The sequence below is a fragment of the Meles meles genome, chromosome 11 (genome assembly GCF_922984935.1).
Source record: "Meles meles chromosome 11, mMelMel3.1 paternal haplotype, whole genome shotgun sequence".
Lineage (NCBI taxonomy): Eukaryota > Metazoa > Chordata > Mammalia > Carnivora > Mustelidae > Meles > Meles meles.
In genome coordinates this window covers 5,270,877-5,289,221 of record NC_060076.1, presented here as the reverse complement: position 1 = coordinate 5,289,221, position 18,345 = coordinate 5,270,877, and the positions used below count along the sequence as shown (strand labels likewise).

Genomic DNA, 18,345 nt, shown 5'->3' with positions numbered 1-18,345 from the left:
GAGTGTTCCTTATAGTGATACATGCGAGTAACCATACATCTGTCCCACGTTTAAGGGGTGATTTGTCAGAAGCTGAACTATCAGTAATGGACTGCATGTTCAGGGTGCTCTGAGGAGTGGGAAAACAGGAGGAGAAATGCAGATGGGAGAAGAAAGCTGTCTCCCTCGAGTGATTGAAGGAGTGATGCATTAACTTGGGAGTAATTCAGGGTTAAAAACAGGAAGTTGAAGTTCTCACCGAGGAATGCTAGAATTCCCGTGCATTGGCTTTCCTAATGACTAGGAACAGTACTCTGATTCAGGTTTGGGAAAACATTTTTTTAAAGGCAGCCTGTGAAGTGCTGTCTTATTTCACAATATGTGAATACTTTATATATTTCTAAATGTGGTATTAACATCACTGTTTCTGTCCCCATGCCCTGTGTAATACTTGGGAGTGTAGCAGATATAAATTCTGCCAGAGGACCTTAAACTGCCCTCCGAGTCACCCAGTGAAGTGTAAGCCTAGGATGGTTTCAGTGGTTGCGACTCTGAACCCTATAGGGTAGTTTCAGTGGTTGCGACTCTGAACCCTGCATTTGACAGTTTTGAAATACAGCTCGGCTCTTCGTTACTGGTATATTTCTTGTCCTTATAACATCACTTGAGAGCTATCATTTTGGACAGCTGAATATTCCATAGGCTGCGGTGCAACCGTAGATTGGCTCACTTGGCGTATTTTTGAGAACGCATGCTGGGCTCTATGCCTCTTGAGAGGAGCAGGGAAGGAGAGGGCGGGAAGTCCCCGATTTGGTTTAGTTTTGACTGGGATCATTTGTGAGCTCTCTGAAAGTTTGTCCTCGCTTGGTCTGATCTCCCCAGCTGCCAGCCTATGCTGTTCATTCATTATATCCTGAATGGCAATTACCCACCAATGGGAATGATGATACCAAGAATGGTCTGAAAGCACCTCTTGGGGATGATCTACTCTTTGTGGCCCACTAGAGGGCGCGCTTGCCGAGTGTTAATTCCAGTGGGTGTTTCGAAAAGGAGTAAGGGGAAATTTTTACACTGGTACTGAATCCAAGTAGCAACTTGTGATTGCTTTGCTTTATAAAAGTGAGGACAAAAAAAAAAAAAAGTGAGAATATGTGAACTTAAAGGGATTTATTCAACATCTAGCTACATTGATTTCTGACTGGCATTTGCTGGGCTCTGCATTTTAGTTTTTTAAGTCCTCAGAAGTGTCCTTCTACAGCGCTATGCAGGAAGTTAAAGGGTATAGTGCATCTCTAGAAAATACTGTGGTCTCAGCTGGACAAAACAAGGTCTCATTTGATAGCAGATAGGACCTCCACTTAGAAATGAAAGAAACAAAGTGGTTTAAAGAAAGTGACTTAAGCTCCTACCGAGCTTGACTATGAGTCAGGAACAGACTTAAACATTAGAGTGGTATAAAGCAACCCTTTAGAGAATGGGTTGGACCGATGGTGAAAGGATGTGGGTCCAGAAATTCTATTTCCAGCATTGAGACTGGTTCTCAGTGATGGATGATGCCCAGGAAATGATTAGAGCATGAACAGAAAGGCAGCAACATCTCCAAGAAGAAAAATCAGGACAAGATCGTGGGTGAGTAAAGGGAACAAGGGTGTCCGTTGCTTGAAGAATGAAGTATCATTCACATCAAGTCAGGACTAAGTTCGCCAGCCAGGTTATTTCACCATAGGGCAAAGCTAAACCAACTAACACCTGAATTTGTAAGTTTGAGTTCTAAATTTGGGTACAAGTTCTCATATGGGTCACATTCAGTGTGTCCCACGACCATTCTCAAAGCTGCTATCTACAAAATGACTACCATTTCCCCACCCAGCAGAAATGTTCCTAAAATATGTAACAATACAGTAACTGGGTTACAACACCTATAATGTGACTGGTTTTCCCGGAATAGGAACTTCTGAGAAATCAATTGTCCAATGTGCCCAACAGTTGCACAGTGCAGTGGGAAAAGCATGGGCTTTGCAGTAAAATCGATCCGGGCCCAAACGGTGATTTGGTCACATGCTAACTAAGCAAGTGACCTTGAGTAAGTCACCTCTCTGAACCTTTAGCTGTGTAATAGGGAATAAAGGGGCCTGGGTGCTTTTTGCAGATCACCAGTGTGGATTTGCCGTTGTTGTCTGGATCATTGGTTAGGCCTGCTAACCCAGCAATCTGCATTTTCTCGCCTAACAGGGTGTTCTCATGGGAATACAAGTATATCAGTGAAATGAGGTCGTTTCACCTTAAAGGCTCTTTCTAGGCAGACATCTATGACTGCGCCAGGCTTTCCCTGCGAGAGGTGCTTTACACACGCTGTTTCTTTAATGAGTGAGACTCCGGATAACCCAGAGAAACAATGAATTGGATAGCAATATGTCGGATGCTTTCCAGTCATTTATTTTTCGCTAGTTCTAATATTTATGCTTCTTGAAAAGGTGAGAATTTGGGGAAGGCGGATAAGGCACCCAATACCTTGGTTTCCAGGAACGAACCAAATTTTCTTCCCTAAAGAGGCTTAAGGAAGTAATACAACTCCGGTTCCGAGACAATCCGATCCGCAGTTTTCCCCTTGCTTTGGCTCCTCGCCGGTGTCGCTCCCCGCGCAGGAGAGACATTGGCCAGCCCTACGCGAGGCCGGCGAGAGTCCACCGGCTCCCTGGAGGGCGGGACCGAAGCTCAGGAGCCGGGATCAGAGGGCAAGAAATCTCGAGTGCGCGCGTGCAGGGGCTGGCGCCGCGGGACTACAACTCCCGGCACGCCCTGCGGCCTGCGCCGAATGCGGTTGGCTGGGAACTCTGGCCTCACTGCCCTCACTGGCCAATGGGACGCAGGAGAGAGACCTGACCCGGATTTTCAGAGGCCAATGGCCGTACAGGGGAGGCGGGGCTTCCTTACCACTCACCTTGCGCTCGGAAAAACCACATTTAAAAGGTCGTGCGGGGCCAAGTTCTGGCGGGCAGGGAGACCAGAGGCAGAGGGCGCGGCGGCGTCCCCGAGAGCGGTGCCGGGAGGGCCCGGGTCCCCGCGAGGTGCGCGCCGGACGTCGCCGGGGGCGGGGTCAGGGGCGGGGCCTGGCCTCGTTGTGGAGCGGCTCCTAATCCATCATGGCGGCCGCGGGGGTCGGTGGCCGTCCCTGAGCAGCGCTGGAGCCGGAGCCGGTTCCTGGGTCCTGCGGTTGAGGAGCCCCTCGGTTGTCCACGGCCCCCACCTGCAGGGGGAGGCGGGGTCCCGCGGCGGAGTTCCGGGAATGTGACTGCCTGGCGGCGGCGGCTGCAGCAACGTCCGGAGCCGGGGGAGGGGGTGTCTCGGGCAGAGACCCCCGGGCTCGGGGCAGCTGAGGCGGCCGGGCCTCCTCCCCCCTCCGCCCGCCTCCCTCCGGCCTTCGGGGCCGCGAGGGTCCTTCGTCCTGTACACCCCTGCCCCGACTCTGGGACACTGGGGGAGGTCTCTGTTTCCCCCAGACCTGGGACACCCGGTTTCCTGAGGCGTGGAAGGAGCGACACCCCCGAGTAAGCCGCCCGTGCCCGGCCCTGGCAGCCTCCCCTTTACCCTTTGCTCCGTCTCGCGGCCCCTAGTTTGGCCACGGAGGCCCCCCCATTCATAGCCCTTCCCTGCTGTCAGGTGGCCTCCCCTTGCCCCCAGGTTGCTCCCGGGAGCCTCCCATGCCCTGACTTCTTCCAATGTCGCCTACGGTCCCCTTAGTCTCAGCCCAAACACAACCTTTAATGCAGAGGAAAAGTCTGGACTGGTTTCACAGGCCTTTTAAAAAGCGGACTTAAAAGTTGCTGGCAATGCATTCCTTCTCGTCGGAGTCGAGGGCACGCTCTCGCTGAAGTCTGGGTGACCCGTGTCCTTTTCCGGAGCGCACGGTAGAGAAGCAAGAGCGGCAGCGAGCTGGGCAGGAAATTTGTCGGAAGATGAAGAAACGAAGATAGGGGGTGGGTGCCTTCCACAGGAAAAGTTCTGGAGAAGCGTCCAGAGGCGATCAACATTTCCTTTCTGTTGTGGGAATCGGAATGACTTTAGTGGGACTTGACCCTTTTACAGCATCCCTGTGAATGTTTGTTTTCCTTCTTGAAACGGCAGAAGCTTACTCAGCCAGTAAAAGACACTTAAACTCACGCAACTTTGGGGTAGCACTGCAATGACGTTACTTCGCACGGATAAACTGCCGAAGTAGTCGGAGCTCCCGTTCACGTACGTGAACCTGAAAACTGCTTCCTTTCATTGGGGAAGATGTCTTTTTGTGACTGACCGCAATTACCGACTGGTGGAGATTCCGTGAATGTGAAATCCTAAACGCACTGTTTCCTCCTAAGCCCACTGACCATTCTGGAAGATCTTGAACCCTCTTCTGGAAAGGGGTGCCTATCATTACTTTATGGGGCAGCAGCCTGGAAAAGTGCTTGGGGACCAGAGAAGGCCAAGTTTGCCTGCCCTGCACTTTATCAAAGGAGCAGGGAAGAAGGAGTCATCGAGGCATGGGGGCCCGCACTGCAATGTTTTTGTGGAGCATGGTGAGTGCTTTTCCAGCTTTCTGGTCCTGTTTTTCCTTATGTATTCCGCTTAGGAACGCATAAGGGACTTGTGAACAGCAGCGCTGGTATCCGACTGTACTTCAAAGTTGTGTTACTGTACTTTTGTCTTGGTTTGTGGTGGAACTTTCTTTGTAGAAGTTGTTAACCTAGGATCTCTGGATGGCTTTATTCAAAATCTCTTTGGGTTGCTCATTTCTTGCCTAATTCCCCTTCTAACTCACTGTTGACCTTAGATAAGCCATATTACTCTTCCAGTTTCCTGAGGAGATTGGACTTAAGTGCTTTCTCGGGATCAGAGTCCACGATCCTGCTCGGAACCCAAGGCTTGGGCTCTACCCACGGTGCAGGGATCTTTGAATGCTTCATCCACAGAGAGCTTTCATCAAATCCTCAGAGTGGCTTGTGTTCCCCAAAAGGTTAAGAACCACAGATCCCAGCGGACACTAATATCCTTGACCTTTCCAGTCGTGTAAGTAGGGCTTGAAAATACGCACTTCAGAGCTACGTGGGGAGAATTGAGTGGGGAAGCAGCGGCCCTGGTGAATTGAGGATACCCACCTTCTGGTTATTGTACCTGACGCTGGAGTAATCCTTTCCCCAGGGATGGGTGGAGCTTTTATCCTCCTCGCTCCCTGTTTTGGATGACGTTTGGGGCAAGAAAGGTTGTCTTCTCGACGTTTGTGTGAACACAGGTGGCATTTGATTGCAGACGGTGTGTGTGACGCCATACGCTTCCCATAATTCTGTGTATAGTTTTAAAGCTAAGGGTCAGCTGAGACTGACGTTCGGATCAGGGGCCAGCTGTGAACCAATTAATTAGGGGCCTGTTTGTACTGTAGTAGTTTGACGTTTTTCAAACTGCGCTTCGTGTTGAAATATCGATCCCACCCACTCTGTAAGCAAACGTGAGATGAGTGCAGGTGGCCTGTACTTTGAAATTCCATCATGAAAAATGCCTTTGAACAGTGGGTGACCACAATAAACAAAGGTCTCTGTTGCATGAACTTGCACTTACTTGACTTTCTTACAGAAAAATGCCTCATCTAAATGATTTGATTACTCGAATTTTATTTTTCCTTGAAATATTAGTTACATTTTCGCCCTGGTTTTAGATAGGCAAATATGGGAATTTGTTACATTATGGTGTAATTTCCCAACTCAGGATTTATAAGGTGAATTATTTATGTTTTTAACTAGTGATGATCGTGCAGCCTTAGATAATGAAAATTGCTACAGACTCTTTGGAGAGCTTTGGCCAAACTTACCAGAATTTAAAATGCATATACCAATAACCCAGTAATCTCACTTCCAGGAAGCTCTTCTCCTACAGAACGGTATAGTCCCCTAGGTGTCCCTGATGCCCTTTCAGAGAGGGTTGAGAGGTTAAAACCGTTTGCATATTAATGTAGTACTTTGATGTTATTTGCACTCTTTGCCTGAACGGTGCGGAAGTCATGCAGGGTAGTAGTGCGAATCAAGGGGGTAACACTACACCTCACTGTACTAGTAGCCATTGTGTTCTTTGTATTCATTAAGAATAAACTGTGCCACGTACCCTTCAATAAATACAAAAAATAAAAATTTCATTTTTCACATAAGAATGTCCTTGATGAAGCAGTAGGAAAGATTAATTTTATGAACCATTGACCCCTGTGTACGTGGGGTTTTTTTTTAGTGCTCTGAAGGTTGACTTCAGAAGTACGTGTAAAGCACTTTGCTGTGCTCTAAGGGCTAGTGGTTATCTCCAAGAAAAGCAGATGGGCAGTTGTTGGCGTTGCAAGCTGTACTAGCTGCTTTTTTCACGGAACTACCATTTTTACGTGAACTAACGCCGACAAACAATGGTCATTCAGGCTAGAAAGAGTATAAAGGAGTCTTTCAAGGAAAACAACTGGTAGTATATGGGGCCAGTGATAACATTTTAGCTTTCCAATGAAGACTAGGATTTTGGAAAACTCGTATCTGCTGTTGTGATGTACAGATTGGTGGTGATACTTTACAAATGTGATGTTTTGATATAACGAAATACTGAATTAATGAAATATGATCTATTCAGAAAAATCTACCTAATTCAGTGAGCCAGTATTTTCTAAGTGATCAATATGTGATATTCTAAAACCACACACAGGTAAAAGATCCATCCAAGATGCAAGATGGACCAGTGGATCGTACTGTAACAGTTAACAGAGTTACTGTCATTAACAATGACAGAGTTCCCGCATACAGTTTTCGATTCTACATCACAACTAACCTTTAAGAAACTACCACTTAAGTGTCTTGGTGTAGCTTCAAAGAAGAAAATCTACAGTTATCTAAAAAGGTTACTTTTTTTGTGGAAAACAGTTATTTTCTAGTAATAAAAAATTTTTTAAATTAATAAACAATTAAACATTTTTCAGTTTAAATTTCTAATATGGTAAACGTTGATGAGACTGCCTGTAGAAATAAGAGCTCACTGGGGGTCCTCAGTAACTCTCAAGAGTGTGAAGAGGCCCTAAGATAAAACAGTTTGAGAACTGCCACGATAGGAGTTCTGTCAGAAAGGCACACAAGCTGTTCATCGCAGGTGTACCCCACAGCACTAACCCTGAACGGCATCCCGTAGTGGGCAAGTGGAAAAAAGCAATTCGGAGACGAATCAGCATGGTGTGGGAATTGGGATTTCGGTGGAGTGGGAGAACACTTGTACTTTTTACTTCGCATTTGTGATTTCTTTCTCAAAAAAAAAACCAAATTTGTGTTGTCTTATAATCCAAAAACTACAGAGATATAAAAACCAGATTGATGGCAGCCCAACCGAATGGTCACTTTCTTGAAGCAGCTTTTTATGAGAGTTTGCCTGAGTCACGTTTTACTGAAGACAAAATCAGTTCCTTGGATTCCGACGTTCCTTTTCTAGGGGAACACAGTCTTACTCTGTGTTACAAATTGTTGATCTTTATAGGGTGATCTTTCTAAGAGCTGGTCACTGTCCATATGGGTTGGATTACAAATTCTACAGTTATGACACATGTGAGTGTTGGCTCAGACGCGAATCTGGAAGCCCAGATTCTAGGGGGTGAGGGTGTCAGTGGTGAATCTGGAAGCACAGGGCAGGTGGCAGTTTTTTGCCAGGATCCTTCAGGGTCAGAAGGGCTAGTCGTGTGTACAGGGAGAAAATAAAGGAAACCATGGTATTAGTTCATGCATCAGATAGTCCTTCCAAATTTCAGTGGTTGGACTAAAGAAAATTCACTTTCAGGGAAGTTGGTAAAAGAGGAATAAAAGCATTCGCTAGTAAACCTCTTTCCCTTAGGGATTCTTCCTTTAACAAATGTTTATTGAGCTCGCACTCTGTATCAGGTACTGTTTTAGTCATTGGTGATCCATTAGCAAACAAAAAACATCCCTGCCCTCTTGGAATTTACATTCTCACGCGAGGAGACAGACCATCAATAAGCTAGGTAAGTGAAACGTAAAGTACGTTAGATGGTAGCAGGGACAGGGGAGAAAAATGACACAGAAAAAGGGCTAAGGAATGTTGGGAGGTGTGATTTTAGTTAGGGAGGCCCCCCTAAGAAAGTGGCCTTGGGAGGAAGGTGAGGGAGTGAGCCTTGGAAATTATGGGGTAAAACCATTTCAGGGAGAGGGAATCTGGGTGCAGAAGCCCCCAGGCAGAGCTTGTATAGCGTGTTCTAGGAGAAGCCCCGAGTGGCTGGAGGTAAAATGGAGGCGGGGAGAGAATGACTGGAGAAGAGTGTTGCCTTGTTGACCATTTGAAGATTTTGACTTTGACTCGTGTCGTTTGGGAAGGAGTACCAGGCCCTGACTTATATTTTATTAAAATGTCTCTGGCTGCTGTATTCTGAAGGAGAGCATAGAGGACGCAGGGGTTCCACTGAGGGGTGGGCTGCTCTCACCTGGATGAGAATGGTCATGGCTCGGACTGGGGTGGCGGTGGTGGTGAAGGCTTCAGATTCTGAGAATTCCAGCAGGCACAGCTGGCGATTTGCTGTTGGATGAGGCATGAGGTGGGGCGAGCAGGATGGGAAAGAAGTCACGGGTGACTCCAAGGTTTTTGGCAAAATGGAGTCTTTTACTGAAATGTAGGCTAGAAAAGTGGTTTTGGGGAGGTGGGCTGTGGGGGATGAAGACAGGAGCTGCTTTTTGGGTATGCTACATCCGATGTCTGGTAGTAGGCATGTAGGCAGACGGGTCACACGTGCATTCGAGTCTACCCGCGTGAATCCAGGGAAGCAGTCCAGGCTGGAGAGGGAACTTGGGAGTCATCAGGTTATAGGCGGTATTTAAAGCTGTGAAAAGGGTGACAGGCCCAAGGGAGAAATCTCCAAGTAAGAACCTTTCAAATACGAAAGGTGACATTCAGTGGTTTATGAAATTAAGACCTTACATTTTTATGTAGGAATAATTTGAGTCCTTTTGGGGGGTGGTGACATTCACATTTTGCCTGAGAATGATTTTAACTCCTTTTTAAGTTTTGAATCCTGTTTTCTCTGAGGACTTTTTTTTTAATTTTTTTTATTTCTTAGACTTTATTTATTTATTGGACAGACAGAGAGCACAAGCAGGCAGAGAGGCAGGCAGAGAGAGAGAAAGGAGGAAGCAGGCTCTCTGCTCAGCAGAGAGCCCGATGCAGGGCTCCATCCCAGGACCCTGGGATCATGACCTGAGCCGAAGGCAGAGGCTTCAACCCACTGAGCCACCCAGGTGCCCCTCTGAGGACTTTTTTTTCCTAAATCTAAAAGTTGCAGATTAAAAAAAAAAAAAAAAAAAAGCACACAACTTTTCCTATTCTTATTGGTAGTGACTGTTTTAAATATAAAATAACGGTTTCAATTTAAGAAGTTTTGTAGGCACACCTGACTGGCTCAGTTGGTAGCGTGTGGGACTCGTGGTCTTAGGGTTGTGAGTTTGAGCCCCATGTTGGGGGTAGAGATTACTTAAAAAAAACTAACATTAGATAAAATTAAAAAATAAAAAGTTTTTTTTATGTGTTTCTAGGTAATGCTTTAAAAAATTGAAGGTTTAAAAAATTTTTTTTAAAGATTTTATTTATTTGTTTGACAGAGAGAGAGAGAAATCACAAGTAGGCAGAGAGGCAGGCAGAGAGAGGGGAAACAGGCTCCCCATTGAGCAGAGAGCCCAATGGCGGGGCTCGATCCCAAGACCCGAGCCGAAGGCAGAGGCTTCAACCACCGAGCCACCCAGGTGCCCCTGAAGTTTTTTTTTAGTAAATTATTTCTGGATTTTCTAATTTTAAGCTAGTACATCTGTCCTTCAGGGTTTTACTTTATTTGGTTATGTCATGTTGTTTTATTTATGAGCTTACCTGAAAACTGATTTTAAGAAATTGCTTACTCTCATTTTAAAACTATGTTATAAATCTCAAAAAACAAACGAGCAAACACTTTACTGAAGGTAGGGACACCTGGCTGGTGCAGTTGGTTAAGTCTCTGAGTCTTGGTTTCGGCTCAGGTTGTGATCTCAGGGTTGTGAGATCCAGCCCCTTGTCAGGCCTTGCGCCCAACCTGGAGTCTGCTTGAGGTTCTCTCTGTCCCTCTCCCTCTGCCCCTCCTGCTCATGTGTGCACTCTCTCTCTCAAATATATAATAAAATAAATCCTCTAAATAAAGCTTTATTGAAGGAAATAGAATAGGAATTTGACAGATCAGCTCTAACTCCCATCACTGTTAAATTATGCTAAGTCTCCACATACATCCGAAGGTGGGAGACAGTGCAGCTGTGGAGTCTTACCGGTGCTGAAGTTGAATCAGTCAGATGCGGAAAAAGAGGTTGTTTGGAAAGATTATATTTATGTACTTATTGTTAGGTATTGAGTTCTGAACTGTGAAAATGCAGAATTGTATATATGTACTTGCCTACTTGTGATCTCTCTCTCTATCAAATAAATACAATCTGTTAAAAAATATGCTTATAAATATCGAAGAAAACAGGAATTTCAGTTGTGGGATAAAGGAGGATGATCAAAAATGATTTAATCCAAAGGATTTTTACCTTAATGAAGAATTCTGTCAAAGAAAATAATAAAGATTGGAGAAAACATGAAGTCATTTTCCATTGGCTACGGATTTCACTTATGCTTCACATCTCCATGTGATAGACAGTGGTGTGTTGTGACGCCTGTCACAAATAACGCATTTTTTTTGCATGGGGGAATAGAGATGCATTAACATGCTTGAGCTGAGAATTATACCCATAGGAGTATATCAAGCACATTATCTGAGTCTAGGGGGAAAAGGTTAAATTTGCTACTTAGAAGATAAGCTTCAGTAAAAGAAAGCACTCCCTGAAGGCCTCCTTTTATGCACATTCCGTCCTTCCCCGCTTCCTTGCCTCTTTGGTGATTGTGCCCTGATGGTACTCCTCTAAGTGTTCACGACCTGCCTGCCTTTCAGAACTCTGCCTGGGTCCCACCTCTCACTTGAACATAAATTCTGATGTGCTTTTTAAAATTACTACTTTTTTTTTAAGATTTTATTTATTTATTTGACAGAGAGATCACAAGTAGGCAGAGAGGCAGGCAGAGAGAGAGGCGGGAAGCAGGCTCCCCGCTGAGCAGAGAGCCCAGTGTGGGGCTCCATCCCAGGATCCTGAGATCATGACCTGAGTGGAAGGCAGAGGCTTAACCCACTGAGCCACCCAGGCGCCCCTATTACTATTGTTTTTTTATCCGTGCCTGACATGGAGCTTGAATTTATGACCCTAAGATCAAGAGTCCCATGTTCTACCCATTGAGCCAGCCAGGTGTTCCTGATGTGCCGTACCCAAATTTGGGGAGTCTAAGTAAATATCTTCCTGATTTCTAACTTAATGCCACTGTGGTCAGAGAGGGTCTTCTGTACATCTTAGTCTTTTGACATTTACCGAGACTAATTTTCTGGCCCCGCATATGACCTGTCTTACTGAATGTTCCATTTGTACTTGAAAAGAATATATATTCTGCAGTCGTAATTTTCTGTAAATGTGAATTAGCTCAAGTTGGTTGACAGGTTGTTGAAAATCTTCCGTATCCTTACTTATTTTTTGTCTGCCGACTTTTTGGTAAAGATTTTATTTATTTATTTGACAGACAGAGAGAGATCACAAGTAGGCAGAGAGGCAGGCAGAGAGAGAGGAGGAAGCACGCTCCCTGCAGAGCAGAGAGCCCAATGCGGGGCTCGATCCCAGGACCCTGAGATCATGACCTGAGCCAAAGGCAGAAGCTTAACCCAGTGAGCCACCCAGCCACCCCTCATCTGCCTATTTTATCTGTACCTTTGCTGAGTGTCTTTGGGGTCTCTTTTTCACTGAGAGACGGGTGTTAAAAATCAGCAGCCATGATGCTGGGTTCCCCCCTTTTAATTCTATCAGGTTTTTTTTTTTTTTAGCCTTAAAAGCAATTACTAGGAAACAAGAAAGACTGGGAGGAAGGCCTAAGCATTTAACTCAAGAAGCTAGAAAGACAAAGTAGGCCACAGTACACAGATGTAAGCGTCGTAACGGTGACAAGAGAAATTAAGAAATGAAAGTATCAATAAAGCCAAAAAGGCACGCGGGAAAGCATCTGTAAACTAGGCAGCCTTCTAGCAGGACTGAGGAAGGAAAGGATGAGGCCGGAGTGAGTGGTTCTTAGGACTGACAGGAACGTAACCGCAAACATGGAGTCAGTTTGTGTCTTGTATTTGGAGGCTCCGTTGGGTCAGCAGCACTGTGGTTTTTTTCTTTCTGTTGTTTAGTTTGGGTACTTTCTGTTGATCTCTCTTCAAGATTGCTAACCCCTCTGCGGTTGTCAGTCTCTCTCTGATTCTCACTGTGGGTGTGCTATTTTCAGTTTTAGAATTTTCATGTGGTTCTTTTTGATACAAGTTTGCGTTTTCTACGGAGACTCGCCATCTTCTCACTTATCAGGCCCATCTTTGCCTCCAATTTCTTTTCTTTTCCTTTTTTTGAAGAGTACTTACTTGAGAGAGAGAGACAGCGAGAGGAGCGTAAGCAGGGAGGAGAGGGAGAAGCAGGCTCCCCACTGAGCGGGGAGCCTGACATGGGGCTCGATCCCAGAACCCCGGGATCATACCTGAGCTGAAGGTGATGCTTAACCGACCAAGCCACCCAGACACCCCTGTTTCCAAATTCTTAAAAGTATTTATAATGAAGAACTTGATTGCTAATTTGAATATCTGGGTGATTTGGGGGTCAGTTTTTATGGATTGCTTTTTCCTCTACCTTGCAAATCAACATTTTCATGTGTCTTGGCATGTTGAGTAGTTTTTTACTGTGTGTCAGGGATGTGGATGTCACACCGTAGGGATTCTGGATCTTGTCTTACTTTAGGGAAACTTTCATTTCTTTCTTTCTTTTTCTTTTCTTTTTTATTTTAAGATTTTATTAATTTATTTATTTGACAGACAGAGATCACAAGTCGGCAGAGAGGCAGGCAGAGAGAGAGGAGGAAGCAGGCTCCCCGCTGAGCAGAGAGCCTGATGCGGGGCTTGATCCCAGGACCCTGAGATCATGACGTGAGCCGAAGGCAGAGGCTTCAACCCACTGAGCCACCCAGGCACCGCCCCATCTTTCTTTCTTTCTTTCTTTCTTCCTGTCTTCCTGTCTTTCTTTCTTTTGCGAGGCTTTTGTTTCTTTCTAACAGGCAGTTCCTGGCCTGTTCTTTTGACCTTGTCAGGCTTGGTTTTATGCTTTGTTGGAGTGAGTCAGTTTCCGATTTATCCTTAGTCCGAAGGTCTGGCCCTTACTGTAGAGGGCGCTCTTCAGACTTAATGCTTGGCCTTTCTGGCCTGTCCGCTGAAGAGCAGAGGCAGCAGGTCTCCACGTGGGATTGGCGGGTGTTTGAGTGTCAGGCACCCTGAGAGATTAACCCTACCGTCACTGCTGTTTGTTGGGCCTTCCAGAATCTCACCTTGCATGTGTCTGCCCAGAGTACCACAGAGTACCTCCCATCTCTTCGCCCCCTACGCAGATATTCTGCCTCCCCGCATTCCAGCTGCCTCCACAGCGCAGTCTGCTTCCTCGGCTCCAGGAGAGTGCTGCAGCTTTGGTTTGGGCTCCAACTCCCCACACCGCAGCCAGCCGAGAAGGTGCCTGGAGGCAGGAAGTCGGAGGTGTGGGCAGCTCACCCCGTGTGTTCTCTTCTCAGGGCTTACAGTCCTGCTGAACCTGTTGTTGAACACCTGGAAACAGCTGTCTCGAGTATTTTGCTTAGGGCAGAGGCTGCCTGATAGGAGAGTTCCAGTTGCTTTCTGTTCTTTACAAACTTCGATCTTGTCAGTGTTTTAAATGCGAGCGCTTTGTGTGGTTGTGCGGTGCTGTCTCCTGGCGATTTTGATTCACTAGCTTCTTTGATGACTCACTGAAATTAAGCACCTTTCCATATGCTAATTATCCATTTGGATGTCGTACATATGTATTGTGTGTGTGTGTTGGTGTGTACGTATGTGTGTCTGACCTGTCAGTTCACCTCTTTTGTCCCTTTTTCTATTTACGTTTCTTACTGATTTGCAGCAGTTATTTGTGTATTCTGAGTGCGGGTCTCTTGTTGGATGTATTTACTACTAATATCTTCTCACACTCTGTGGCTTGTCTTTTCACTCTTTTCTTTTTTAAGATTTTATTCATTTGACAGAGCACAAGCAGGGGAAGCAGCAGGCAGAGGGAGAAGCAAGCGGGCTCTCTGCTGAGCAGGGAACCCAACATGGGGGTCCATCCCAGGACCCCGGGATCGTGACCCCCGCGGGAGGCAGATGCTTAGCCGACTGAGCCACCCGGGCGCCTTTTGCCCTTTCACTCTTAATGGTGACTCTGAGGAATCAAAGTTTTTAATTTTTTTTTAAAGATTTTATGTATTTATTTGACAGACAGAGATCACAAGCAGGCAGAGAGGCAGGCAGAGAGAGAGGAAGGGAAGCAGGCTCCCCGCCGAGCAGAGAGCTGGATGTGGGGCTCGATCCCAGGACCCCGACATCATGACCCGAGCTGAAGGCAAGGCTTTAACCAACTGAGCCACCCAGGCGCCCCAAAGTTTTTAATTTTAATGTAGTTCAGTTAACAGTTTTTTTTCTTTAAGGCTGGTGCTTTTTTATGTCCAATGTAAGAAATCTTTGTCTCCCCTAAGGTCATGAGGAAGTTCTTTTTTTTTTTTTAATTAAGTTTTTATTTTAATTCCAGGGTGCTTAACATACAGTGTTATATTAGTTTCAGGTTTCATGAGAAAATTTTATTTTATTATGTTTCATACACAGATCTACAGTTCACTTGGAATTGACTTTCTTGTTGATGGTTTACTTTTTATTTTTTGCATATTGACCTGTTCTTTAATTGAAGAGCACATTTGCTGCTGTATAAATCAGGTATCAATATATGTGTGGGTCTGTTTGGGAACTCCGTAACTATGTTCATTTGTTCTGTTTGTCTGTCCTTGCACCAGGGTCATACTATCTTAAATACTGTAGCTTTTTTTTTTTTTTTAAAGATTTTTATTTATTTATTTGACAGACAGAGATTGCAAGTAGGCAGAGAGGCAGGCAGAGAGAAAGAGGAGGAAGCAGGCTCCCCGCTGAGCAGAGAGCCTGATGTGGGGCACCATCCCAGGACCCTGAGATCATGACCTGAGCCGAAGGCAGAGGCTTCAACCCACTGAGCCACCCAGGCGCCCCTTAAATTCTGTAGCTTTAAAATAAGTCTTAATGTCTCACGGAGTAAGACCATTTTATTCTTCAAGATTGTCTTGGCTTTTCTTTCTCCTTTGTATTTACAAACACATTTTTTTTAAAGATTTTTTTCTTTTTATTTGACAGAGAGACACGGGAGAGGGAACACAAGCAGGTGGAGTAGGAGAGAGAGAGAGAAGCAGGCTTCCTACCGAGCAGGGAGCCGGACCCCGGGGTCGATCCCAGGACCCTGGGATCATGACCTGAGCCAAAGGCAGACATTTAATGACTGAGCCACCTACAAATACATTTTAGAATCAGTTTTACCAATTTTCTACCAAAGCAAAAATACCGGTGGGGATTTTCTACTAGGATTACACTAAATCTATAGATTACTTTGATCCTAGGAATAAATAATGGAATATAAAGAATTCTTACTGATGAAAGCAAACCACTTCAGGATACTTTTTTCCTTGTTAATCATAAAGGCTGAGTGATTCCTATAAACTGTTGAAAATTTCAAAATACCTGCTTATTCCAGATTCACCTTTCTTGTGTTTTTTGTTTTTTGTTTAACTCTGCTTTTCTTTGACACCTAGTACTTGGTTTTTGCTGGTAGAGACCATATTCGTAATCTTCACCGGACCAAGCATTTTATTTTTCACAGACTAGATGCTCAGTAAATATGGGATTGAATATCATTGATTATCTCAGTGCCTACTCTGTATTATGCACTGTTGAACTGGGGTATACGGCCGACTACCCTGGAACAAGGGGACAAGATAGCCGGCCGACAGAAGGCTCTTTGTGTCCAGTTTACAATTCTAAGGGCCACCGTTGGCCATCTGCTTGGGAAAATGGTTGCCGCCTTTTGACCAGCAGTGTGGGGGGGGGGGGGGGGTTCTGACAAATGGGCCAGGGCAGCGGGGTGCTTGTTCAACTTGATGATGGTTGCTACAAGGTGAGGAGACCCCTGGCCTGCATCTCTCATCTTAGTTCTTTGTATGTCAAGGGCTGCTTGTGGCCACTAACTAAATCTCGATTATACAGTTGCATTTACAGGAACTCCTAAACCACTAACTGGAACCTTCAGTTAGTGGATTTTTGTTTCTGTCGCTAGCACTTCTATGAAAGAAAGGCAGTCGATCCATTTTTAAGAGTTTAGTCAAAACGAACAATTCCGGCATTTGCCCTGGTGGTACATGGATTCACCACAAATTTCTGTACTTTCTACTTCTGCAATATCATATAATAGTTTCTGGTTTTATTGGGGATTCTGTAGCCTCCTGAGTTGCAAAGAGTGTCTGTCTCTTGTGGAGTTGAAAGATTTAAGTATTTTTAAAGCACTTGTTTTTCGGTTCACAGTGCAGGTAGCATAGGCATTATTCCTGTTGTTCAGTAGAGAAAACTGTGGTTCAGGATGGTAATGAAGTGTTTTTAGAATTATATTGCTGATTTGTTATAGAACTGGTGTTGAAATCAAGTACTTTTTTGTTGTTTTGTTTTTTTTTGTTGTTGTTGTTGAGATGTTTGGATTTTTTAAAACATGTTTTATTTATGGGCACCTGGGTGACTCAGTTGGTTAAGCATCTGCCTTCAGCTCAGATTGTGATCTCAGGGTCCTGGGATCAAGCCCCACATTGGGCTCTCTGCTCAGTAGGGAGTCTGCCTTTTCCTCCCTCTTCCTCTCCTCCTGCCTGTGCCCTCTTTCTCTCCCTCTCAAAAAAATAGATGAAATCTTAAGAAAAAAGATCTTATTTATTTAAAAAATTTTTAGATTTATTTATTTGAGAGAGAGAATGTACTTGTGAGTTGGTGAGGGGCAGAGGGAGAGAGAGAGAATCCCCAAGCAGACCCCCATTAGTCGGGGCTTGATCCCAAGATCTGTGATCATGACCTGAGCCATAACCAGGAGCTGGCCACTCGACTGAAGTCAGGTACTTCTTGATAGCTTGAATATTTTTTCTCCCCAAAACATTACTTTTTGAAGATGAACTAATCCTTTTGAAAATGTTCACAGCCCTGAAATGAGGGGGTGTTTAGAGTTAGAATTTACTTCAATAAAATTTTTATTTTTTCACCATTTTGTGGGATATGTTTTTGATACTGATTTTCATAATGAATGCACACAGATACCCAGTCTCAGAGCCGTGTCCTTGCACCCACCCAGGGCTGGAGAGGACCCAGAGGCTGGCTCCTTCCCCGTGCATCAGTACGAGTCCCTGCGCTCCCTGAGTGGCTGTTCTTGTACGTGTGAGTGCTGGTCGTGGGGGCTGCCTGGCCTCCACAGAAGACACGGCCGTCTGGTGGTAGGAGGAGAGCAGAAAGGCCAGTCACCTCCTCGGCGTGCAAGTTTGGGCCAAGCCGTGTGGGTCATACAGAAGAGCGCAAGACCTCGCCTGTCGTCCCATGCTTGCAGTCAAGTACGGCGAAAACGAGAGCAGAGTACGAAAAACGTAGTGAAAAAGACATAGGATGAGAGCCTAGGAGACGGGGCGGGGGGTGTTGGTTGGGACTGGTAGGGCCGTGGTTCCTCCCCAGTGCATAGTCGGTGCCGTGGGGCCCTCTGTCTAGCCTAGACCATCTCTGGCAGGAGGCTCGTGCCTTTCTCACACCAGTTGTCCAGATAGGGGAATACAGCCATTTGCCCTCTGGTCTTCGTCCTCTGGTATGGTGTGGGGCTCATCCCCAGGCCTAGCGAGGACATGTGTCCTGAACGGTGGCCGGCTGTCCCTGGTTTTGGCTAAACTCACAGGATGTCCATTTGCGATGAGAACTGGTGCTTTTTACCACTTCACTTACATGCTGCAGCTGCGGTGGGTGTCGTTTCAGGACGTGTGCTCCCCAGTGCGCAGATGGGGTGCACACATGGCTTTTGGGTTACTCACCCAGCGCAGCGCACACTCTCCTGAAGTACTTCTGAGAAGCAGTGACGAGTACGTTTCAAACTTTTTCTCCACTGGCTGGAATTTTCAACAGAAACACTTCCATCTCCTCTGAAGTGCATTAGAAAAACTGGAAGCTGTTCCTTGATTCACAGATGGTGAATTGCGTATAAATAACCGTCTTAGATACCAAGTATTGTCGTATATTCTTTACCTTTTATGGCTGCCACTTGCATGCTTTCTCTG

The 18,345-nt window shown here is 45.6% G+C and overlaps 1 protein-coding gene across 1 annotated transcript in view; it reads left to right on the top strand.

The window, feature by feature from the left end:
* The first annotated feature begins 2,936 nt into the window (after positions 1 to 2,936).
* ABL1 (ABL proto-oncogene 1, non-receptor tyrosine kinase) overlaps positions 2,937 to 18,345 on the top strand; it is a 137,467-nt gene continuing 122,058 nt past the window's right edge. Inside the window, exon 1 of the mRNA XM_046022386.1 lies at positions 2,937 to 4,535. Coding sequence (XP_045878342.1) covers positions 4,400 to 4,535 — 136 coding nt within the window. The 5' untranslated portion in view covers positions 2,937 to 4,399. The remainder of the gene's footprint in view (positions 4,536 to 18,345) is intronic.